The 27,183-nt window shown below is 37.0% G+C and overlaps 2 protein-coding genes across 3 annotated transcripts in view; both read right to left on the reverse strand.

Moving 5' to 3' along the window:
- Positions 1 to 19,078, reverse strand: part of smarcd3b (SWI/SNF related BAF chromatin remodeling complex subunit D3b) — a 40,456-nt gene extending 21,378 nt beyond the window's left edge. Inside the window, exon 1 of one of the 2 annotated variants that reach the window (XM_016280026.1) lies at positions 18,836 to 19,078. In XM_016280026.1, the coding sequence (XP_016135512.1) occupies positions 18,836 to 18,847 (12 nt within the window). In that variant the 5' untranslated portion in view covers positions 18,848 to 19,078. Of the gene's footprint in view, positions 1 to 6,586; positions 6,999 to 18,835 lie in introns of those variants that run through there. The other variant, XM_016280025.1, reaches the window with a different exon arrangement.
- An 836-nt stretch (positions 19,079 to 19,914) lies between these two features.
- nfx1 (nuclear transcription factor, X-box binding 1) overlaps positions 19,915 to 27,183 on the reverse strand; it is a 14,104-nt gene continuing 6,835 nt past the window's right edge. Inside the window, 13 exon segments of the mRNA XM_016280050.1 lie at positions 19,915 to 20,404; positions 20,924 to 21,028; positions 21,176 to 21,321; positions 21,430 to 21,496; positions 22,337 to 22,432; positions 22,535 to 22,654; positions 22,656 to 22,734; positions 22,813 to 22,921; positions 23,008 to 23,090; positions 23,178 to 23,208; positions 23,296 to 23,393; positions 23,919 to 24,058; positions 24,148 to 24,219. Of these exon segments, the coding sequence (XP_016135536.1) occupies positions 20,329 to 20,404; positions 20,924 to 21,028; positions 21,176 to 21,321; positions 21,430 to 21,496; positions 22,337 to 22,432; positions 22,535 to 22,654; positions 22,656 to 22,734; positions 22,813 to 22,921; positions 23,008 to 23,090; positions 23,178 to 23,208; positions 23,296 to 23,393; positions 23,919 to 24,058; positions 24,148 to 24,219 (1,222 nt within the window). The 3' untranslated portion in view covers positions 19,915 to 20,328.

Raw genomic sequence — 27,183 nt, forward strand, 5'->3', positions numbered from 1 at the left:
CAGTGTTTATTATAATGTTTGTAAACATTTCGCGTCGTCATTAGGCCTATTTCTGAATGAAACCATAGAATGCGACTTATACGTGACTTATGTTTTTTCCCCCTAAAAACTATTTTTTTTATACGTGTAGCGTATTTTAACCATGCAGCAATCCTTTTTAAATATTTTGATAAATTCCTGAAAAAATAAATGATTAAATTACTTTTTAAACCGTTTAACTGATTGTATTAATCTGTCAAAATTCTTACGGTCGGTTAACCGGTTAAAATGAACATCCCTAATTTACATGATTAACATGTACTCTGAAACAAGAGATTACGGGTATACAGTGAATCGGTATAATGATGCTTTTTAAACATACACATAAATAACAATCAGTTATAAATAGCTTACTTAAAAATAATTCAAAATGTTTGAAAAATGAAAAGAATATGTGCACATTTGTGTTTAGGTTAAGGTGAAGATGTAAATATCCGCCACTGTTAGACCTACAGTAACTTACTAGTACAACAGCAGCTGTTGCTTTCCTTAACAGCAGCAGCAACTCAAGTGCAATCTATTCAACACTTGTGACACCACACACAAAAGGTCACACATACAACAGTTCAGGACAGTGAAAAAATGACTTTGAAAGAGTAAACTCGAGTCACACTCATGTGCATAAATCTCCTGAGAACAGATGGTGAGTGTTTCAACTTTGTTTGATACAAACTCATGCTATTTAACTTTTAGATGCAATTGAATTGCATTAGTTAGGTTGCTACTCTAATTAAATCAGAATAAGCAATGGTTTTACTTATGGAAAAATAACAACATTTTGTTGAAATTACAGGAATTGCTCACTATTGAACTGGTCAATAAATAATGCAGACAAACAAATAAAAAAATGGTGTTGTCAATATGTTGGTAGAGTAACAAATATTCCACAGAATTTAACATCAAGTACAGAGATACACCACATATTAAAGAGATACTAGAGATGTAGCTGCTTTGAAACATGACAAGAAAAAACACTTCTCTCCAGAAAATACTTATTTTCTTGGCTACTAATACAACTGGGAAGACATCAAATAATGGTTATCACGGTGTAAAAATCGGGGGGGCTATTATTACAGATATTTTTTTCTTGGCATTAAAGTCACAGCCTAAGCCATCTGCTGAAGTAATTGATCATATATTATAGTGACATAATATAGCCTCCAATATATGGCTGCCAAGACAAGACAAATGAAGATGTTATTGAGAATGACAGACCTGATGGGTGCATAGGGAGTGAAGGAGTGAGACAATACAACTGATGGATGAAAGATAAAGTTTGCTATGATACTACACAACATGAAGATAAGATGGACAGCAGGACAGGAATAGGTTAATGACTGCAGTAGACAGGATTTTCTTTAGAAAGAAAGAAAGCAGAGGGTTAGGATCATGGTGCTGGCAGTGAAATTGGGACAGGCAATTTGAGAACATGTCAAAGCTACGGCTTGGAGTGACAGAGCAAACACACAAATACACAGACAGACAGTAGTCAAAAGAACAGGTGAGGGAAACTCCAATCAGACAAAAATAGACAAATGTACTGCAAGAAGTGTACACTCCATGTCTTTCTAAAGTCATAATGAGAGGACAATGAGTTCAATGAGAATAACTAAAGTCATATCAAACAACAAAGACATGCTGAGGGAACAGATGAAAGAGAAAAGTCAGGCAGATATAATCAAGATCAAATCAGGTGTAAAAATGCACTGAAGCATCACAAAGCACAAATTCAATTCAACACATTGATTACAGAATTTATTAATTGACTGTAATTATAGCCTTATTCCATGCATTACGACTTCATTTCTCATTTAAAACACAGTTCTGGACCTGTTTTCAGTTGCACCTCTGCAAGAGATGTGTCTTCAGTGTATATCTGAAAATGCTTATGAATCATTCATACCACAATAATCAAATCAAATTCACTGACATTAATTATAATCATCATCAAAGGAAGTTGTTCTCTTTCCAGTTGACTTTGAGAAACATTTTCTTCAAATTCGGATTCATAGTCTCAAAAGTAAAATTTTTACCAATTTGTAAACAGAATTGACTGAAAATCACAAATAGATTTATGAATATCTCCAGTTATTCTGTAAAGCTTGTCTGGGGATGGAGCTTAGTGAAGGGTCATTACACCAGCATTACTGTATATGCCTGAAAGATCATTCCTTAGGGCTGGCTCACAACAAAATAACCAATTTTTCCACTCCATTGTGCTACTTTTTCATTGTTTTTCTATGTAAATGTGAACTAGACAGATGTGTTTTTTTTAGTTGCACTTAAGTCTTTTGTGGCATCTCGCACATGACACAATGTTCTAATCTTAGGGCTGGCTCACAACAAAATAACCAATTTTTCCACTCCATTGTGCTACTTTTTCATTGTTTTTCTATGTAAATGTGAACTAGACAGATGTGTTTTTTTAGTTGCACTTAAGTCTTTTGTGGCATCTCGCACATGACACAATGTTCTAAAAAAAGGCAGTGCTTAAGCTGAAATGAGTTCAACTTTTAAAAAACATGTCTTGAGACTCCCCTGACCGCATCTTGCGTTTTCCAAAGCAAAAATGCATTATATGTTATATAATGCATTATATGACATAGTTATGTTAAACAAGATTACTTTCACCTTGTGTCTGCGGTGTGAGAAACCTCACCTATGCACTTTGGTTAAACAGGAAGGGCTCACACTGAACTGCTGCAGATGTGGAACAAATGTGTGAAAGTAACAACTAACTGCTGGTTTTGGGTGGTTTTGTGCTTAATTTATACAAAGGAAGTGACTGTGATGTACCCATTAATGATGTAGCTCACGTGGACTTGAGCTGTGTTATGTCTGCAGGTCAGGAGATTGATGAAGTGAACTCTAGACTGTTGTGAAATAAGAGCAGGCTGTGCAGAGAGCATTGAGTTGCAGGCTAATGAAAGACAATGACTTACAATGAGATATTTAGCATTCGATAAGGCCACACACTTGCAGGTGCGACATTTCTGTTATTCCCTGAATGCTGCAGATAAACACTTTCTCTGTCTCTCAGTCTGATGTGCAGCCAGATGCTTTTAACGGTCTTTGTGTGCTGTTGAGCTGTCTTACCGTTACATTAACACAGGAAAAACTGAGCAGCAGGAAAAATTATCACGTTTGATAGCTAGGGAGGAATAAAAGAGCCTTTCATCAGATTCCTCTTGTTTTCGGAGTAGCGGGTTCGCGCATGAACAAAAACCGGAACATTTCAATAGTCCTGAAATGGACCACTTAAAATAGTTTAAACAATTACTGTCCTTTGCTGTCTCTCTCTGTGTGGCTGCTTTGTTCACAAACCACTTTGAATATAAATTTGGATGCAGGTAGGAAGGAAAACCTTTTATTTGGAATATTTTCCAGCAGTCACACCATGTGAATTTGCACTTCAGAGAGAGTGGCAGTGTTTGTGCTGTCAATCAGCTTTGACTGATGAGCACTTCTGCTCGATTCCTGCCGATAACTTTTTGCTCAAGAACACGCTCGTCCCTCTGGAGTTTCTTTGCTTGCTGTTAATATGACAACTGCACAGACATCTGATTGGACAGATGACATTATTTGACTCCTGTGCTTTACATGGGTTCCTGAAAATGTTTACATAGCAACGAATAATCAGACTGACAATTTTCAAGTAAACATCTCAGTCCATCAAATTGAGCTGGTTTTAAATGAAATTATGTTTTGATTGAAAGGGGCAGTGCCGATCTCCAATAATAGTACAATTTTAACTGCGTAACCCCTTGAATCCAACAACTTACGTGGGTTTATTTACATCTTATAAACTTATCTTTGTCTTAGAAACTGTTAAATATGCGAGTCTGATTGCAAAGTTTAGGATTAATATGAACATAACTTTCAGAATCTAAAATCAGATTCATTCAGAACATACACAGGACAAATGGAAGGTACATTGGATGGTTTTAAAATCATATTGCAATGTTTCACAATATGATTTGTTCTTTGAAGCAACAAACAAAATAGGGTAAAGGTCGTAGTGATTGGACCTATTTTGTTTTGTTGTTTTCAAAGTGTATTACAGTACAACTGATACGTAATGTGTAAAAATGCTGTTACTCCTCTTCTCACTGTATTTTACCATAGTTGTAAGTTTGCTATGTTTAAAGTGAACTGGAATGAGAGTTTCCGCTCCTAGAGTGAAACGACCTTTAGGTCATCTTTATTTATCCACACAGTTACACAGTAAGACTGAGTCTGTCATTAACCAAGACTGTGTGTTTTATTTTGTGCCTGACAGAGGAGCAAATAAAACAGGTTACCAGTAATGTGTATTAGAGAAACACTGAAACTGTTTGACACCTAATCGGAACTCAACATTGAGCCTAAACTAAACGCCAGGAAGTGGAGATCAAAAAAAAAAAAAGGACCGAAACAGAATATGCATAAAACTAACAACAAGTCATTGTCGACAAGTCAACAACAAACTTTGAGTACTAATTTCACTCATACTAGCAGATGTTTAAACTGTTACTTAATTGCAAACCTTGATGTGTACGGACTGTTCCTTGCCTTGGGAACAAGGCTGAACCACCACATTCTTGCAGTTCAAACATACAATGTCATAACAAAGAATATACAGTATAACTTTCATATGGCAGGCTTCAGACTGAGTGCAGCAGAGAAGCAGTAAGGTGAACAATAGCAAAGGTCAGGCTGGGGTAATTCAGAGAATACATGAGTCCAGAAAGAAACAGAGAAGATGCAGAGGAGAACAACACAGGCATAGCAGAGGACATAAAAGAGATGAAGCCAAAATAAGGAGCGGGAAACATTTGCCCAGGAACAATCAGTGCTTCGTCAAGGTTAATTAGCCTGCAGAGGCAACACCATCATTTTCTTCATTCATCATCCAGACTCAGCATTTGTGTTATGTGAAGTTAAAGCAGCTTAATGCAAAACTGAGGCAAATAGTGAACAAAAGGTTGTTTATGAAGCAAACCAAGACCATTACTGAAAGTGGAAAGTCTTCAGTTACAAAAGAAAAAAATAACACAAGCACATACCAGAATTAATTAACTAAGGAACTTATTATACACTATCATTCAAAAGTCTGCAAGGTTTTTGTTTTGGATAGAAGTCTCTCGTGCTCACCAACAGTGCATTTATTTGCTCAAATAATACAGTAAAAACAATAATATTGAGAAAATTTAATTGAACTGTTTACCGTTTATTATATAAGATGTAATTTATTCATGTGATGGTAAAGCTGAATTTTCAGCAGCCGTTACTCCAGTCTTCAGTGTCACATGATCCTTCAGAAATCATTCTAATACACTGTGGATAATATTATTAACCATGTTTTTGTGGTGATACATTTATAGTATTTCTTGCTGAATAGAAAATAAAAAAGAACAGCATTTATTTTATTTTACATAATCTTTTATAAATGCCTTTACTATCTTTTTTTGTCAACTGAAAGCATCCTTTATGAATTAAAGTTTTCATTTATTAAAAAAATCTTCTTGAGCCTAAACTTAAATGAAAATGTATCCAAATAATCTCTATATCTAAATAATATACTAAAAAACATGAATACTCAAAAGTAAAAGAAACAGACACAAACACAGACACCAACTAATGAAGCTCTTCAGAAATATCATAGTCTGCCATACATGTAATAATAGTAAAAATAATAATTATTAACATAGCACCTTTTTAAAACCCAATGTTGCTTTACAGAAACAATCATATCAAGAATAAAATCACAGCACATAAGATACACACGAAAAGCAAAACTAATAGACAACAAAAAGCAACAAAGACTGAAAATGCAGTTTTGTGCTTACGCTCACTCTACTACAAACTGCTTTTTACTTCAGTTTGATCTGCTCTGGCTAGACAAAGCCCTGCTAATCATAAATAAAAGATTACACCGCTACTGTGCTGTATGTACACAAAGGTTTAGACAATTAGTGGATCTTTACAGCCTCTTCTGCATCAAACCTTGAATAGTGTCACATGGGAAACAGCAGTCCGTGTTACAGTGCTATTAGTAGTAATAATTACTACTCGCTACTAGTGCATCCTTTGGCGCTAAGACTAGCTTGAATTTTTAATGAATGACATGACAACAGACACGCTAATCTACACAGTAGATGTTATCCGAAGCACCTGATGTGTTCTTGGAGTTGTAATAACAGTGTGTTGAGTCACAGAGCGGCTTGTGTTTTGAATGAAAGCGCCCGTCACCTTAGGCACGCTGCCAAACGCATGCAGCCTCCAGTGACCAAAGTGGCTACCTTTGGCCTTTCTTTCACATTCGCCGATCCGTCTCGCTCTTTTTTTCTTACACGCTCATCTCCCTCATTCGCCTCTTCTCCCCACCCCGTCTCCGCTTCAAAAAGAAGAGCGGCGAGGAGCCGGGATCCGGAGGAGTGGAAATAACCTTCACATGGACACCGTTCACCGTTATCAGTCAAACACACGGGCTCTGTCTGTAGCTGAGCTCAAACACACACACACACACACACACACACACACGCGCGCGCGCCGAGAGGGTACGTACCACTCCATGGACGAGGAACTCAAATAGTTTGCTCTTGGTGGCTTTGCGAGCTCCTCCAGCGGTCTCCTCCGAAGCCATTTCCCTCTGGTCTCCCTCCACTCTGGTTTTCCCTCTCTTTTGTCTTTCCCTCTCCCTCACCTCTCTTGCTTTACACCCTTCGCGCACCTCCTCAACCCCCCTCCGAGGCTCCCTGCTCCACTTCCCTTACTTTCTGCTTTCTCTCTCTCCGAGACGGAGTGTGCTGCCCGGTCGAGTCTCTCGCTCTCTCTGTGTCTCTCACGCTTGCGTTTGGTTGAGCTGCCTTTCAGCAGCCCGGCTGCGAGAGAACGTGGGGGGGTTGAGAGTTGGGGGTCTTTCAGGGGGGTTCCTGCTGGCCCACCATGACTGTCCCCCCTCCCCCTTTTACAAACACACTGACTGAAAAGCACACACGCTCACTGGCTGCTGCAGCTGTTGCATTCCATTGGTAGATAAGGGAATGCTCGCTGACTGGTTGCTCGCAGCCCTGCTGCGGTGTAGTTAGTCTCGCCGCTCACCAGACCCCTCCTCCTCTACCTTCACTACTGCTTTCTCTCCTGTCCTTTGCTGCAGTCAAACCCAGCAATGCTTGGAACACGCTGCTCATTCTCAAAAAAAAAATGGAGGGAGGTTTCTTAAAGCAGCTGCAGTGAGGAAAAGCTGCCCAGTTTTAGACTGAGGTGGAAATAAAACGGGCTCAGAGAGCACTTTTTTTACTCTACCTGTCATCTTCAGCTTTTTAATTTGCTGTATGTCGCAATTAAATACTAATACCTTCAATAATTTCCTGATCTTCCTTTTCTGTCGGATAAATTTTGCTGTATTAATGGATTATGCTGTTAAAAATATGTGCGTTAAAAATGACTCACCCTCAGTGATAATGAACAATTAAAATAACTCCAGGATCTTCCCATTGTGCAAAAAAAGTGCAATATCCAATACACTATACTTCTATTTAGCCAGATTATTTTGTACATACATATTTTGTCTATCTTGCCTACTGTGTACATATGAAGAGTTCAGATGCAAAAGCCATCTGAATTTTTTTTCTAAAATTAGTATTTTTCACAGGCTCCTATGTTTTTTTTCACATTAATGGCAGTTAAACAAACCTATTCATTGCCATTAAAGTGAAATTACTGAACCTACACATAGGAACCTGATAAAAATGCTCATTTTAGAAGAAAATTTCAAACGGCACTTAGAGGCTTTTGCATCTGAACTCTTCATATGTTGATTGACTAGTTTTATGGGGTATATGTCAAACGTCACCTGACCAAAGCAGAAAACAGGTCTCATCGCATCCGCTTGTCGGAGAAAGTGTTAACAGCAGTATGAACTGAGGGTGATATCTATGGACTTTTATGGTAATCAACTATCAACTAAATCAAAGCGTCGAGGCCAGAATAGGAAGTCTGTTGAGCATAAGCATGTTTTACGGTTTTTGTAATTGGTGTGTGTACTGGAAGCTTCACCAAGACAAATTCCTTTGTGTGTGTGTAAACATACTTGGCAATAAATCTGATTCAGCTGTCGTCTCATTCCCTTACTCATTTGACGAGTCAGTTCCTCAGACGTCCATGTGCCTGATTTCCCCATAACTTCAAACCTATGAACTAACAACATGAATTCAAGTAAATATGATCAAAATATCCTCTACCATCCAGCTATACTTCTTTATAAAACTGTCTGAGCTATTTTGCACAGAGCACATAAGTGGTACCTGTTACTTTCTCAGTGCTAATAATATTAAACCAGTTGCTCTGTCACTGTGTGAGTACAGCATGTGATTGATCAATCCAGCTATAACAAATATTAACCATATTTTCCCAGTTTAATTTTTCTGAACTGGAAATATTGTTTCTATTAGGTATTTTAACTACTATTTGGTCATTGGCATGTAATTACATTTACTTTTAGTTATTATTCAGCACTTTAAGCAGAGTCTATTTTCCCTACAAATTATTAAAATGTTTCAGCCAAAACTTTCCTTTCAAACACTGATTGGCGTAACTAATTTTAGATTTTTGGAAAAATTTCAGATTTCCCACATCTATTTGAACACATTCAAAAATGACTACAAAAATAAAGATTTTTTTTGTTAAAAAGATAGTTCACCTAAAAATGAAAATTCTGTCATCATTCACACACCTTTATGTTGTTCCAAACCTGTATGAGTTTTTTATTCTGTGGAATATAACAGAGGATATTTTGGAGAATGTCTCCGAGTTCTCCGAGTCCATACACTGATGTCAGCGGGCTCCAACATTTTTCTAAATATTTTCTCTGTGTTCCTCAGAAGAAAGAATGTCCTAAACAAATTGCTTTGTCTACGTCACTGTCAAACAGAAGGATTGTAGATGGCTTATATACTGTTACCTCGTGTACAGTGTAAAAATACAACACTGCTATTCAGTAAAACAGCACTCTGATAGTGCTTAATCAAATTGTTTTATATTAACGTGAAGGTGTTAAAATAAAGTGGGGCGACAAGTTTAGGCATATTTAGAATTGAGGGTAATAATTTAAAAACGGAGCACTGAAAACCCCTTATTTGTTGACCACTAACCTAAATATTGGTTGTTTTTTGGGTCTTAAAATTTCATTTCCCCCCCCCAAAACAAACAAAAAAAGTTAACTAATCAATATTTTTAAAGTAAAATGGTTAAATACATTTTTACTTGAAATTTTCACTAATTTCAGGTCTCTGAAAATAGCTTTAGCACAAAAAATCCTCCCAGTCACATGTCGTCTCCCATCCCCCTTGACTTCCCATTTGCTAAACTCTAAAAGAGCAGTGAATGCTAAATTATTCATGAGGTGTTTTAAATGACACATTTCATTGTGTGGTAATTGGTAAATGACCACTGAAAACCTTTACATCCGGAGCCTTCACATTAGGAACATCTGTCAAGACATGGATTTTTATTTATTTTTGGAATAACACTCAACAGTGAATCATGCAAAACCAGAAATTTTCAAAAGATGATGTAAGGTTGTGTTAAAACAATCAAGTGTCAAATTGTTAAATAATGCATTAAGAACTTGATAGACTGACAAACTGAATTTAATTTTCTCTGGTATTTTGTTACACTTAAGTTCAATTGATAGCACTGTGTTTTGACATTTGAAAACAACACTAAAATATGCTGTTTAAATAAGCATTCAGTGCTGCAGAAACTTGTTTACACAGATGTAGAGGGATTGCCCTAACAAGGACATAACTGACAAACTACTGGCTACAACCTGTGAATCACAAAACTTATGACCACATTGTCTGGCTAAAAACTCCAAAGTTAATAAATCAATATCAATATTCATGCTATGATTCTGATGGAGATCTGGAATATGAAGACTAAACACCTTTCTAAAATCCAAACCAAATGCCTAAATTAGGAAAAAAAACAATGGTTTGGTTACAAAAGGCCATTGTGTGTTGAATAATCATAAAGTGTCTAAAGGTCATTCATCAAAACTCTTCGCATTAACAAGAAGGAAGTTTATAAAAGATGCCAGAGAGACTGAGAATAAGGTACATCAGTCAAACTGTGACACTGTCACACAAAGACACATGTTTGATACCGCTCAATATATATTAAGATGGTTTTATATCTATATATTTGAGTTTTAATGGTTTTACATGTTGTCTTTGCCATTTTAATCCTCTTAATCATTTTAATGTGTGGATGTCTTTAAATGTCCATGGGTCTGCCTGCCATGTGATTAATTAAACGTCACATTTTGGCATTGTCTCATCTTTTTAAAACACTTTTTTTACCTCACAGTTTAATCTGACCCCATTTTAAACCCATGTAATTCGACCGATAAGGCAGAGCGTTACTAAACATATCTCTGTGTAACACAGGCCTTTATGGGAGAATAGCACAAAGGAAACAGTTACTCAAAATGAAAGCATGCCTGGACTCTAGAGTCTGCCAAAAATCATAATAATGACAAATTGTGGTGTTTGAAGTGATTTTGTGGTCAGAAAAGAGAAGTGGTGATGTGTGACACAAACCTAACGCTGACTTAAAAAAAGAAACCATCAGCAGTCACATACGATTACAATGCACAGAAAAATAATTTGAGAGGTCCTGTTTTTGTCTGCTTAAAGTCTAGGGGGAAAAAAACAGGAAAAAAATGTTTTTGGTGTGGCATTGTGACCCCATTTTACATTTTGATCACCCCATTTCAGGATGTAGTTCTACAAAAGCATCTCATCAAAGAGCTGAAAATATGTGGTGGTCTTAGTACCACTTTGAGCCCCCACCAAGTCTCCCTTTTCCCATTAAAGCTCTGCCAAACGCTCAGGTCCCATTGACTGGGAGGTGAAGGGGGTGGGGGAGCTTTGTGGGGTAGGAAGAGAGATTGTGTGTGTTTGTCTATTGTTGGAGACTGCGGGACAGTTTGACCTCAAGCTGCAGTTTTAGGTTTCTCCTGCAGAGGTCTGTATACGCCTCCCAGTGAAACGATTGACTAATCAATGTGCCAAAGCACAGAGGCATCACATTCTCAAACAGTGAGTCTAGAGATGGAAGTCTGAGACAGAGTGAATCATTTCAACTCCTAAAACACTTATTTATGTACTGATTAGGTAACGGAGGAGGAAAAAAGAGGGGGAATGAGCATGAACAATCGAAGATCAAATGTTGAATCATATAGATAAAAAAGTGATCTAAAAATCTAATAAAACTAATAAAAAAAAACTCTAATATTGTCCAATAATCTACATTTGAAACAAGCTGAGAACTTTTCATGAATCACAAAATGCTGTTTCATATATCAGTAATTCAAGCGGCACAATAACCCAATGAAGATATGACCGTTTTCTTGATTCAGCTCAGCCTCCTTCAAGTATACAAACTTTCTGAATGTTCATACATTAAAAGCTTGTATCCTGGGTGGTCCATTTTCAGACTAAATGCACTCTTGGCACAATAGCCAGTAGCCAAGCCAAACAGACGATTTTAAAATAAAAGCAAGCTACCCTTTTCATTTAAAGACCAAAGCAAATTTGACGTGATTACAGTGAAAGTAATAACATCTAAGCTCAGTTATTTGCTATATTTGCTGCAGAAGGTACTATAAATTACTGTGTTTAAACTGATGTTCCAAACTATGCACTTGAGTTTGAGCAGCTGGCAAATTTAATATTCAAATCAACAAAGAATAACAGAATCAAAGTAAACCTGTAATAATAAAACTAGAAATTTGCTACAAAGACATTGTTAATTTGTAAGAACATGCTTTCATGAAGAAATGCAGAAAATATTAAAGGCAGCAGGATTTTGTGCTGTCCTTGACTAAACACCTCTATCCTCTGTCTTCTAGAGTTCCTGGCAAAACCAGTTTCTCCATCTCTCGGAAAAACAAAACTGTGGAGAAGAACTGTTCTCATCTTATAATCCGTATTAAAAAAAATGAATAAATGTCTCATTTGGGATCCACAATAGTTTCAGGACAAACTGTTCTCTTAAATTGTAAATAATATTATATAGCTGATGATAGTTGCAGCTTATGACTATAAATATGACAAACAACAAAGGTTTTTGAATTACACAAAAGGTCAGGGTTGTAATCAGTGTAATCAGAATATCAGCAATCAATATAGAGGTGGTTTGGCTCTGAACTGAATACCCTTCATGCAGGACAGTGATACAACCAGGGGTATCTAGTTTTTAGGGGGCAACTGAACTCGACTGTCTGTCAGTGAGTGCCCAGCATTTTCATGCATAGAAAACAGCACAACTGTTTGTTTCTAATGGAAAAAAATAATAAATAAACAAATAAATAAAAAATAACTATTATTATTGATAATAAAACTTAACCATAAGTTAAGCTTTCATTGTAATAATTGCTGCAGTGTTTTAAGATTTATATTTTCATAATTCATAATTATGCTTCTTAGTGGAAACATTTTTTTAGCCTTTGTGAAAAGGAACTACACTTAAGCATAGTTAAAAAAAAATATTACCGAAATAATACATTTCAAAAGACTGTTTTTAAAACACTTAATTTCATGTTAAATTGATTTTAAAATATTGCATAGCTTATATTTACATTAAATGCAGCTGGCTCAACTTTTGAGTGATTTTCTGACCCACTTAAACAGGGCTTAAGTACATCTTTATGTCTCATATGCAATCTGGTTCAAGTCGAATGTACTGCCAAGCATTTATAAAATAAGCTTTAATGTCATTTATATTGAAACTTGCATGTCATATTTTTAAATATATTTGTAATTACTAGTGCTGTCAAAATTAGCGTGTTAACGCAGGCGATACATTTTTCCAGTTTAACGGCATTAAAAATATTTAATGCAATTAACGCAGCGGCGGAATTAGGGTCAGCCACCCCACTCACAACTGCTGTTTCCAGGCCCGGACTGGCCATCAAAATAAATGTTTGTAGCCTGTATCATTTTACTTGCTGAAGGGCACAGGTAAATATGACATATATATCACCAAGGCCGATATATCGGCCGATATTTGGCATTTTTTCAAATATCGGCATCGGCGGATACGTTTTTCCTGTTTGGCCGATGTTTTCGAGGCGGGACTTTTATTTTGATGGTGCTGAGAACGGCAGCGCCTGAGCACACAATGCTCACATTCTCCCTCTTGTTTGCTGTCACCGTTAACAGTTCTGTCTAATACGGATAGAAGTCTGTCTAATAATCAGATAGAATGGTTAAACAAAGGAATTAAAATGTATACAAAAAAATTATAACGATTGCTTTTATATTATTAGTAATAGAAAGGCAAACATTATAATACTTTATCGTTTGCCTTCAGCATTCAGCAAATATGCATTTACATTAAACAAATCTTTGAATGTCTAATGAACATTTAATTTCACAAACATTGCAAACTTCAGCCGAATCCAGCTGTGAGATCTTGTGAAGGGTGCATTTGTATCCTGCAGGATCGCGTGTTTTCTGCGTGACGGTCGGTCCGTGTGAATTGAATGCACACAGGATGAGAGTTTATGGGATTAGATCTCTGCCACAATTCTGCGCGTGAAAGATCATATTTTGAGCATGCAAAAGTGTGTTTTGCACACGCGCGAACTGAGTTTTGTGGAGAAAATGTTTGTCTTGCAAAGAAGAAAGTATTTCGAGCGCACGAAAATAAATTTTGCATTTAAAATAAGTTTTTGGATTTGTGCAGACCTTCTCTTTTGCAACTTTTCACTAGCTTGCTCACCTCCTGTGCTCTCAGTGCTCTCTAAATGCCAACGGCTCGCTTGCTCAACACAACCCAGCGTTACAATATGCCATAATTCCAGCCAATCAGAGACGAGGCTGCTAAATTCTGATTGGCTGCCTTGACAACCAATCACAACATTCCTTGCATTACCTCGACAGCAGAAGAGGAAAAATACAGTGCATGCATAATTATTATGCAAGTTGATATTCTGATTATATTTTTTTCCAAGCACATTTTACCAATTCCAAACGACATCAATCTTAACTACTATTAATCTTGTATTTAATCATTTATAATTGATATATAATTATTCATGAAGGCTGGAAGTGAAAAATGTCTTATATTCAGGTGCCACCACCTGCCAGCTTGGATTCTGTAGACAGGCTTGGACTCTTGTAGACAGATACCCAATTACAGTCAAAAAGTACTTAAAGGGTTAGTTCACCCAAAAACAGCAAGGTAACTACCACGGTCAAGGTCCAGAAAAGTACCACGTTGACCGACAAAGTAGTCCGTGTAACATCAGTGGTTCAACTATAAAGTTACGAAGTTACCTTGCTGTCTATGGGAAGATCAGAGAGCCCTCAGATTTCATCAAAAATATCTTAAATTATGTTCTGAAGATGAACGAAGGTCTTACGAGTTTAGAACAACATGAGGGTGAGTAATTAATGACAGAATTTTCATTTTTGGGTCAATGAACCCTTTAAACAATGGTAGCAAGAATGCAAGCTGTTATGAATTGCATAGGAGGCCATTTTTGTTATGTGAATAAATATACTATTCAGTTGTTTAAGTTTATTTGCCCAATAAATTACCTTTATTTATTTTAAATAATGACATTTTCTAAAACAAAATGTTTGTTTGAAGGACACTGGGCAGAATATGGAATAGTGTGTTTTTTGTCAATAAAAAAGAGGAAAAAAAGAAAAAAAAATCTGATTAATCGGATCTTTTTTTTTAACCAACTAATTGATTATCAAAATAATCGTTAGTTGCAGCCCTAGTTAAATCGTGTAAATGCAAAGGGTTATGAATAACATAAGGCACTCTACTGAGCTACAAAACAGAATTTTTATAAATATCGATACAGTATTTGAGAAAAGATAACCTTGCAAGCTGATTGCTTGGCTTTTGGTTGCATTCACAATCCATGTTTTCTTGCATAAGCAAATCAAACTCCTACATAAGAACTTGCAAAAAGTTTCTGCACTTACATTCTTGCTCTTGTAGCATTAAGGTAGTAAAGGATACAATACAAAACTTTAAGAAAAAAAATTACAGTGGCCTCAAGTATCTGGACACTTAAGTCACATTTAAACAGATTGAATGTCATTGAACTATTAGACTGCAAAATATCAAACCAAGTGGCATCTGCAAACAAATGAGGCAAAACGTCTTGCAGAACCAAGCTATTTTAGAAATGTTTACTTTTAACCAACTGATCCCAAGGTAAAATTTAAATAGTATACAAAACAATATATTAATAACTCACAAATAGCATAATAATAAATCAAACAAGCATTAGGCTCTATTTGTATTTGTTGTATTGGGCCAGGACATCAAAGACATTTAGATCCTCTTTTAGGCAAACATCTTTTTGTTTTTAATAACAACCATCACTGTTCCACAATTGAGGAAAAAAAATAAAGAAAAAAATTATATATATATATATATATATATAAAAATAAATAACATTAATATATTACATTTAAAATAAAAAAAACAATATAAATCTTATTAACAGACAAATGTTAATATAACATTGTGCTGTCTTCAAAATATAATTTGGTTTGATGTTTAGTTATATTATGTTCCTATTAAACTTTGACAAGCTATTATACAAATTATACGGCTAAAATGTGTGTGTATTATAAAACTTGCCCCAAAGCATTAATAAGCACAAACATTTAAGAAATTAAATACATATTTTTAAAGAAATTAACACTTTTATTCAGCAAGGACACAATTAATTGATCAAAAGGGAGAGTAAAGAGAAAAACTGAAACGGAGGACTAAAGTAATGGCTACAAAATGTATTTGCCATCACAGGAATAAATTACATTTTAAAATATGTTCAAATAGAAACATTTTCACTATATTACTGTGTTTACTGAATTTAGCATCCAATTAACACAACTATTGTAAACACAAGAGACTTCTTACAAAAACATTCAAATCTTACAGACCGCAAACTTAAATGGAAGTGTATAAGGTTGACAAAGGTTGATAAAATCGTAATAAAATTATTTTATGCTTCATGATTAAAATAAAATAAATAAATAAAAAAGGGAGAATAATCCTATGGGGTTTGAATGACAGAATGTTGAATAAATGATGACAAAATTAAAATACATTTGTCCATTAGAATGCAGTGAATAACCACACTGTTACTCACTCAAACTCACACACAACATTAGACACTGCATACAGACACAAAACATACCATCAACGTTAAAGGCACAGCCTCAACTCTCACAGAAACCAGCATTGGTTAGATTGGTCAACATGTACTATATGAGTGCTCCAGCATGCTCAGCCTATCTACAGTCAATGGCGGTGTACGTTCCTACAGTGCATACAAGCAGAAGCGATGCAGCAGTTACAGAGCATTCCAGCAGCATGCAGCTCACCACAGCCCAAAAAACTTGTGTATTGCACGACTACTGAATACTCTTAATTAAAATAAATCAGTAGTTGTATTCTGGTGATTTACTCAGCAACCATCCGAGATGGATATATGAGGAAAACAAAAATGGGAGGGAATTGCAACTCAACACCGTGATCACAAATGCTTTATAACAATATTATTTTGAAATTGCAACAAAACATAAGATATATGCTACGGGGAACTGACCTTTTATGAATCTGTGCCATATGCTATATATGCTGTTTTATCAAATAACACTTCTCTCATGAAGAAATTGTCTATAAACCTCCATCTCTTTACTGGTATGAGTGAACAGACATTGACATCAGGGTCACTCCACTCGTATAAGAAACAGCTAAATTATGATGGAGCATCATAATATCAGTCCTTGTGGGGAATAAAAGCACATATTATGAACTAGGTTACCCAAGAGTGGAAAGCAGAATGCACCCAATGCAATGAAGAACAGAAAAAATCTGAACACTCTCCTATAAATAAATATAAAAATAATAATAAAATAAAAAAATAAAAGTGAACAAAATAAAAATTAAAAATATAGAAAATGTAGCCAGTCATATTCATCCATGTCAATATGCCTTTACACTTTTGACTGTAGAATGTAAAAAGTGCTTTCATCTATTTATTGTAAAAACACAGTCATGCTTACCGTCATTCAGATGTATAGGACTATTACGTTTACAGCATATCTAAACTATTTTTAGTGACATCAAAACAGTCAGTACTGTATGTGCATGATCACAAGGAAATTGGGCATTTTTCAGATCACTATGGAAGAAAACACAGAAAACGATTTAAGTCAGAAATAATAAAGTTGGGTTCATATGAGAGTTACCACCCTTACAAACGCAACAACCAGATTCTAGACATCATAATGTGCTGCCTCATAGCATAGCATTAATATTTGATTTGACCTTTTGGCAAAGCCTGCACTGTTATTACCTCGGCATATATCTGTATACAGATATACAGTATTTGAAAGTGGAGAAATTTCAAATATTCAGTTTCAGAGAGGTCGAATCTGTAGGAGCATGAAATAATATATACACTTGAACAATTTTTTTTTCACCAAATACATTTTTCATGACTACAATTGCTTATGACTAGCCTACTTGAAAAAGATTTCAGAGACTAGGCGGCGAAAGCCTTTCCCGATCCCCCCCTCTCCCAATTTGCTTCCTGTCAACTCTAAACTATCCTATCACAATAAAAAAAAGGCAACAAAAAAAAGACTGCATTAACATTATCAATAAAGATATTTCCATGACTTCAGGCTTGAAAATAAGTTTTAAAATTCCTGATATTTCCATGTTCCCCATCACTACGGAGGAACCTTTACAATGATATACAGTATTTGAAAGTGGAGAAATTTCAAATATTCAGTTTCAGAGAGGTCGAATCTGTAGGAGCATGAAATAATATATACACTTGAACAATTTTTTTTTCACCAAATACATTTTTCATGACTACAATTGCTTATGACTAGCCTACTTGAAAAAGATTTCAGAGACTAGGCGGCGAAAGCCTTTCCCGATCCCCCCCTCTCCCAATTTGCTTCCTGTCAACTCTAAACTATCCTATCACAATAAAAAAAAGGCAACAAAAAAAAGACTGCATTAACATTATCAATAAAGATATTTCCATGACTTCAGGCTTGAAAATAAGTTTTAAAATTCCTGATATTTCCATGTTCCCCATCACTACGGAGGAACCTTTACAAAGAAAAAATTACAAAAATGTGCTTGGTGAACAGCAACACGATGCTGACAGCCTCTTTATAAGCACTGCTTTAGCCTTGTTATTCCAGCATTAAACCAGTTACATAAACATACCAGTGTTAAAATCACATACCTTCACTCTAAGACAAACAAACTGCACTCACATGGAGTGAATTTTGAAACATCTTTATATTTCTATTTAACACTTGCAAACCCAACAACTGAAGCTGAGAGGTACTTGGGCTCTTAGCAGAGTACAGGGAGGCATCTGATGTCTCATAACATCTCCACTACAGCCTTAAGTGCTGCTTTGAACCTCTCACTCCAGTCAGCATTATGATCATGAAGAACCCAGTGATGAAGAAGACAGGATTAACACGTGCACCACTGTATGTATTCAGGACTAGTTCGTGTGTTCTGTCTGGCTTCATATACAGTCTCTTTCTGCTCTTTACATTGCCAAATAAACTAGATCCAGTCGGAAAACTCCCACGCGCACTAATCTGACTGTCTGTGATGAGATGGGCGGATTATACACCATCAGGACGGTAACAGACCGCAGACACTCAACACTGTTGATTAATAAGTGCTCTATGGAGCAGATGCCATTCTTATGATGTTGCTGTAAATGTCCTACCTTCCTCTCCATGGCAGATGGTTACTGTGGCCGGCTGTTGAGGGCAGATGAAGAAGCGGTTGTGTGTCCGGAGCGATGGAGATGAAGTTCTTTATAGCTGGAAGCACAAGCAGCACACACACACTCCCTGTTGCTCGGTGCTGGAGTGACTGGACACTCGGTGTGTGGAGAAGCAGCGGAGTGAGGAGGGGATGCAGCCAGAGACGGTGAGCGCTGAGGCGCAAGCGCGTGTACCCCGCCGCTTCGAATAAAACTCGGGATGTAGAGGGAGCGTCGTCAAATTACGCGCCGCTCCCCACAGTCAGTCACTCACACTTACCGGCGAAATACAGTGGGAACTTTATCGACCAGGCCTGAAATAGTACGCGACATGCGCATGAAAAGTCCGCCAAATATCTGCACGTGAAGATGCGAGTAAAGAAGAGATGGCAGTAAAGATTAAACGAGTTTCCAAAAAGCAGTTGTCTGTGTCACACAAGTCGAGGTTTCCTCTCATAATAACCGACGTCCATAAACGTGTGCTGCTGGCTGACAACAGCTATTAAAAAGGGATTATAAAGAGATAGTTCATTCAAAGATTAAAGTTCTGTCATTTATATTAAATTCATACAGTAAACAATCCTTTGAAGTAGCCTCACTGATGTTACTGATTTTTAAGGATGCAAATTTGTATTTTCCCTTGCGTTTTTCCCATGTCCCGTCAGGCTCTATGCAATCCAAGGGCCCAGAAGCAGAGACCCTTCGGTTTCTAGATTTGTCCCATCACACATTCACTGAATAATGATAGTATTCCAGCACTTAACCCATGTCATTACAAACCTCAGAAGAAATTGTTGATATATACTAGATCTGGTATCTAGACACATAGATATATGATATACTGTCTTGATACAAATGAGCATTGACGTCAAGGTCCCTCTTCTCATAGAAGAAACAAATTATGACGGAGCATCACAATATCTTTCCTGTTGGGATCAGAAGAAAGCAGGAGTAGGCTACATAATCCTGAAGGAGAATGTGGAGAACCGCAATCTATTCAATATTGCACTTAAGTCACACAAACTGCAAAAAAGTTGTGCTTTCAGAAGTATTTATTGGAGCTGAGATGCACAGTTATTTTCATCTTCTTTAACAAGGTATGGTAAAATGAGATTACTACCAACAACCTTCCTGATGCCAATCATGTCCAACTTCACTCTGACACTTGTGTAAGCTGTCTATAAGAAGAAATCACTGTCAAGGTCACTGATAATGTCAAAGTCTAGTCTCAGAATACAAATGCATCCCCCCCCCCCCGTTAATATGTGCACAGAAACCACATCAATTTTTACTCCTAGATGTTTGCTCCTTAGTAAACCTAACAAACATGTCCACAAATCATAGCTTTAGATTCTCACTGTATTTGTGTTCAGAACGGTGATGCTATAGTGAAAAGAAGTCTTTGGACAGTTTTATTTTGTGTGATTATTACAGTGACTATTCAGAATTTCATGTCAATCCTGCACATCAAAATAATCAATTGTGGGCTCCTCTTTAGATTGCTTCATCCAAGCATTACTATTGTCGGCCCTGAAATAAATGTGAATAAAAAATTTATTAGTTATGATACACTTTACACTCAACAAAACCCTTCATATTTCACGAATACACAAAATATTAACAAACACATGTACATGCCACAGCAATTCTGTTTACCGTGAATGACAAGAGCGTGGTTTTAAACACTCCACTTCATTACAGTATCCATACATTAGCTCAAATGAATAACCATACTGATCATTTATGACAGAGTGAGCATATTACATTAGCATTCCATTTTTTTAAAATTTATTAATACTTCAATTGAAAAAGGATGGACAGTAAAAGACATCTGTAGTAGATTTCTATTTCAAATACATTATTTTGAGAAAGAAAATCCTGATTAAAATGATTTCTAAAGAATCAGAGACTGAAGAAATAGAGTAATGACTGTTAAAAAATTCAGCTTTGCCAGCACAGGAATAAATAAAACACTTCTTTCAAAAACATTTAAACATCTTAATGCCCAACGTTTGAATGGTAGTCTAGTGGTGAGATGTGTGAACATACTTGCTTGTGTGTTGTTTGATGTGGGCAATAGGAGGAGGTGCTCTGGAAACAGTTTCCCTTTCAATCAAAGCAGCCAGACTAGAGTTAGGACACACCGATTTCCCCCTGAAAACACATGTAAAACAATCATGTTGAAGACTACCTAACTCTATACTGACACACTCTTAACTGAGACACCTTTAATGTTTACTTGTGTTTGCTTATTCACTATTACAGTTGAAAGCCCAATTTAAAATGACCGTTTCTGCTGACCTGATGGCAGTAACCACAGCATTTCGCTTGGGTTCGCTATCATAGCTGACGCTTTCCACACCATATGCCTCCGCTAGCTCATGGATAATTCTCCGGTGTTCACGCTTCATAGGTGGAAAACAGTGACTCCTCTTAGGCTGTTTACCCTGAGGAATAACACGATAACAGAGCTCTGAAAAATGATGCTAGAAGTGCTTGGATAGTAAATATTGTCAACTATTTATATATAGTGTGATCATTGGACTACATTTTACCTTGTTAGTCAGTTCAACTAAATTCTTAATCTCCTCTTCAATTTCACTGACAAACTTGAAATCTTTCCTGAAAACAAAAAAAAACAAAAAAGGTTTCATTAGTTTGAGCATTCAGGCTTTCACTTGGCTCTGTAGTAGACTAAACATTTAACGTACGTGTGTATATTCTACACTTCTGTTTTTCTTTAAACTATCGAAGCAAATGTGCAAGAACCCAAACTCGACTGGCAATTCTTTAGTGCACAGTTACTAGTGATGTTCAGTCATGAGACTACAAAATAAAGGATAAGCATTTGTTGCTTTTATAAGTAGGCTACAATCCCCGTTTTTGTGTTTGGAGTTTGGATGCTTTTGAAAATACAGTCCTGTGCAGTTTATACAGTTGGCAAGCAACTGAACCTATTAAGCGTAGTGAATCAAACTGCAAGACTGTTTTCAAGAATGCAACAGAAGTATTTTTACTCTTACTCTTAAGTCGTGGCTTAATGGTTAGAGAGTCGGACTCATAACCCAAAGGTTGTGGGTTCGAGTCTCGTACCGGCAGGGATTGTAGGTGGGGGGAGTGAATGTACAGCGTTCTTGAGCAAGGCACCGAACCCCCAACTGCTCCCCGGGCGCCGCAGCATAAATGGCTGCCCACTGCTCCGGGTGTGTGTGTGTTCGCTGCTGTGTGTGTGCACTTTGGATGGGTTAAATGCAGAGCACTAATTCCAAGTATGGGTCACCATACTTGGCCACATGTCACTTCACTTCTGAAATGATGGCAACCCTTAATAGGTTGCTTAATGGTTGGTGCCTTCATCGTGAGCTCTTCCAAAAAATTTGAGCTTGGTAATGTCTCATACTACCATGTCCTAGCTTTATGTACTGTTGATACATTCTTGAACTATTTTAGAATTTGAACCACCTTGCATCTTCTTTCAGAGAGTCACTATATTTGGAAGATGCTGACTTGTTGAAAGTATCCACTGACTGATCAATCTGCAGGGCCTCAGCCAGCCGCCTAGAGGCAAAACAGAAAACATCAAAACCTGCACACCCACACACAGACATACCTAGTAACATATACAGGCACAGATAGAGGGAATAAAATCTTTACGTTCACCTGTTCCTCTCCAGTGTAGCACATTCTTGATCACACTCCAACCTGTGAGAGAACAACCAAATACAAAGGTTACTCCACTTCAACAAAAGCACATTACTAACAATGTTTACCTTCTGAGGTAAATTCAGGAGGTCTCGTTCCACAAGGGATGGGCGGGAAGAGCACAGTCTCCCCACAGTAGCACGCCAACTCATCAAAACCTTAGAGAAAACACACAGTGCTGTGTAAGAAGAAAAGAGATGAACATCCATTAAGGTGATCTTGAAGGCCAGGCTTACTAGTTTGCCAACAAGGCTGGCAGTTGCCACGGTGACAAAGGTCCTGACATCGATGTAGACCGCAATTGAGTTTGTAACCACAAATCATTGAGCACTTATGCTCCACATCCTGATAAAGAGAGAGAATGTTTACATACACCTTTCTTGTGGCTATTACACCCAGATAAAGCTTTCATGAAAATTTAAAAGACTCACCACACAACACAACTCCCCACACTTGTGCCTGCCGCAGGAGCGCTTCTTGTTGCAGCGTTTCTCACAGGTAAACACCATGTCTTCTGTAAAGGATTACACATTAGCATTACAACTGCTACTTTGGTATAGTACATACAATTACTTTGTTACACAATTAACTAAAGCCTTACGTTCAGTCTGAATGGCTGCACAAGGAACTTCCTATGAAAACAGAAGAGAGAGTATGAATTCCATCTGCAGTTTTCAGAACTTCCTAACCTTTGTGCAGCTGTGTGATAACCGTCTAACCTTGCTGTTACTGCCACATCTGCACTTAATAGAGGAGGTCAAAGAGCACGGGCCACAGCTGTCCTCATGGCAGAGCTTTTCACACAAGTGGACAGAATCTACAGCAGATCAGACACAAGTAAAAGAGAAATATAAGAATTTTGAACATTGTTGTAGGGATGTAACAACTCACTCAATTCACGATGCGATACAATTCATGATACTCATTTCACGGAATGATCTTCTCACAGTTTTTTTTTTTTAACAAAATAAGATTGAAGACAAATTATAAATGAACAGGTCTTCTTTTATTATTGCTTGGACAAAATGCTGAACATTTCTTTGTGTAACTGAAACGTCAAATAACAAAACTAAACTGTAATTTTAAAACAAACCCCAAATAAAATAAATAACATAAATAAAAGAAATCTGTTCATATAAACAAACTAAGGCTTTGTCTGTGCTCTTTCCATTTAAAATTAGAGGCAACCACTACATTTTAATCACGATCCAAACAAAGATGCTGCATACATGCAACATGAGCAGTTTTTAATCCAAATTAGATTGTAAAATTACGAAATTTGAAGCAACAATATGGTCTGGCTTTAGTGTTGAACCAATTAAATGACACAAGGACTACTTACCTTGCTGAACACGAAGTCGGCAGGGTTGGCATGGCCCTGAGTGGCACACCTGGGCACAGAAGTGCTCCGAGCAGTTCAGAAGAGCTCCACAGACGTCCTCACAAAGCAGAGGTCCTGTCTGACTGCAACGAACCTGCTTTCTGCACACACAAGAAACCGGTGTTGTTTGGCCTGCATATATCTGGGTAAATGATTACATATACAGTTAATTACAAAAAGGTAATTGTACCTCATTCTCCCGCAAATGCAGGACTTTGTGATAAAAGCTGGACACTGTGGGCAGGGCCCAGGATGGCACAAGCTACACAGAGCAAGAGAAATTCTTATCACGCAAGAATGTTAACACTGGATTGACCAATGACATAGCACATATCACATAAACATACACAAAATTATAGCTGTGCAAACAAGTCAGTTGCCTGAATGACTAGTTGGGTAATCACTCTTAAAGGGATAGTTCACCCAAAAATGAAAATTTTATGTTTATCTGCTTTCCCTCATGTTATGCTGTATCTTCTAAAATTCCCTGTCCTCCTGTCCTGTCTACCCCCCTTGTCATATTGTATGTATGGACAGGTGGATGGCTAATTTCGCTGGTACCTGTGATCAGTGACAATAAAGGGCTCATTCATTCATTCATTACTCCCAGGGCATCCAAGAAGTAGGTGACTTTGTTTCTTCAGTAGAACACAAACGAAGATTTTTAACACAAACCGCTGCAGTCTTTCAGTCATATCATGTAAGTGGATGGGAATCACAGCTTTGAGAGTCAAAAAAACATACACAAACAAAACTAAATTAAACCCTGCGGCTCGTGGCGATACATTGATGTGTAAAGACACAAAACTATCGGTCTGTGCAAGAAACTGAACAGTATTTATATTGTTTTTTACCTCGGATTCACGCAATGTCAGAACTGTTCGAACTGCCCTGAGCATGTCCTCAGGGTATATACAGGAATCATGGAGTTAAATTTAAAACCTTTTAAGACCTTTTTTTAAGACTCTTTCCATACATTTTAAGACCTCATCGCCACTCCAAGTTTTAACCGGTTACATCGGCGACACTTTAACTTACATGTACTATATATTGATTGTAAGATAGCACAACTAAATATTTCCATAATTTGTAATTGATTTATTCTTTGAAACTTTAATATTAATTTATGCAATTGCAATGCCTTGATTTTAGTAAAGTTAGTACACAGTCATAGCCATAAATGCAATGGTACTAATAATTGGCATAATTTCTTTCGGTGTTTCGGTTTTCGTTTTTCGGCCTTGGTTTCCTCTTTTTCGGTTTTCGGTTTCGGCCAAGAATTTTCATTTCGGTGCATCCCTAGTATTTATATTGTTTTTTACCTCGGATTCACGCAATGTCAGAACTGTTCGAACTGCCCTGAGCATGACCTCAGGGTATATACAGGAATCATGGAGTTAAATTTAAAACCTTTTAAGACCTTTTTTTAAGACTCTTTCCATACATTTTAAGACCTCATCGCCACTCCAAGTTTTAACCGGTTACATCGGCGACACTTTAACTTACATGTACTATATATTGATTGTAAGATAGCACAACTAGACTTACTTTGTGATAACTCCTTATCAATGCAACATAATTCAGAAGGGGGGAACGAAGCACAAGAGAATTAATTGAGTGACTAATCAATGCAACCCAAGAAACAAGAATTAGAACAATAAACAAAACAACTGACAAAACTTATTGAGGCAGGAAAATAAAGCTCTCCGAGCTAACTGGGCAATGAGTTCACGCAGTATATTCAAAAGATGCAGGTCATATCAACTCTTATAACGGTCTGCAAAACATAGCTCTTTTGTGATGACAAACATCTGACTGATCAAACAGTTTACCAGTGATTACGGAGTGCCTGATTTGATGCAGACTTGACAGTGTGTCAGTACTGCACCCGATCGTGTCTGAATGATCATGGAAGGTAAAATAATGATCACAACTACATCATTTTAATTGTGAATCCCAAGCCCATGCCAGTAAAAAAACAGCCCAAAGTAGCGCAATTATGTCCCAAATATAAAAATGTCATTTCCATCCCTAAAAAACATATTTTTACAGTCACTGTTATGCACATTTACCATAAACACAGCTCAAATGCTTCCTACTAGTGTGGCTCAAAATGGCACAGTTTTATTACAGGTAGAATGCAAAATGTTTCAGTACAAGCATTTCAACCAAACGTAATTTATGCAATATTTCAAACCTTTAACCCACTGGGGAAAATCAAGCCCAATTTCGTGGAAAAAAACAACAACAACCCTGCATCCAACATGAGCTGCAGAAGTCAGATTGGACTAATCACGGGTTAAAAGTAAGGAGAGATAACTGACAAAGATTTTGGAGTATTTGCTCCTCAACAGATCCCTAGCTCACTGACAAATATCTTTTATCGTAATATGCGCTCCCTTTACACAGTGTGCGCGCGATCGCGAAATCGAAAGTGAAACTGCGAGCGCTCATTCACATATTGATAGCGGCGCCCTGATGCGCGAAAATAATATACAATATTAGAATGTTTGTGGGAGCGGACACAAAAATCGCGGGAGCGGATGGGAGCATGCGGTAATAGTAAGAAGTTCAGCAAGTAGCTGCTATCACGCAGCTACACAGAACCCCACTATTCGGACAAATATACATAATGAAAACATGATACAAAATGTAATACCTTGGAAAATGGCATTTAAGAATTTTTAATACTTATTAAGGGCCTTAATTTTATCTAAATTGATTTATCAACTTTTAATACTTTTTAAGACCCCGCGGACACCCTGGTCCTGAGCGCATCCTCGACAGCCGGCGCGTGACGCGTCGTCTTCTTCTTGCTTTATGGCGGATCGCAGACTTAAGTGCATTAGCGCCACCAAATGGACCATTGACACTCTATCTACAATCTCAATTAGGAGAGTCAATGGTTCACTTGACAGATAGGTGGCGGTAATGCACTAATAAGGGTTTAATTTGGTTTTGTTTGTGTATGTTTTTTTGACTCTCAAAGCCATGATTCCATCCACTTACATGATATGACTGAAAGACTGCAACGGTTTGTGTTAAAAATCTTCGTTTGTGTTCTACTGAAGAAACAATGTCACCTACATCTGGGATGCCCTGGGGGTAAGCAGATAAACATCAAATTTTCATTTTTGGGTGAACTATCCCTTTAAGAAAAACGCAAAAAAGCTGGTACAATCAGATGAATCCGTGTATCATTCGATCATTCGTTTTTTGATTTAAT

The sequence above is a fragment of the Sinocyclocheilus grahami genome, unplaced genomic scaffold, assembly GCF_001515645.1.
Source record: "Sinocyclocheilus grahami isolate Dianchi unplaced genomic scaffold, SAMN03320097.WGS_v1.1 scaffold136.1, whole genome shotgun sequence".
NCBI classification, from domain to species: domain Eukaryota; kingdom Metazoa; phylum Chordata; class Actinopteri; order Cypriniformes; family Cyprinidae; genus Sinocyclocheilus; species Sinocyclocheilus grahami.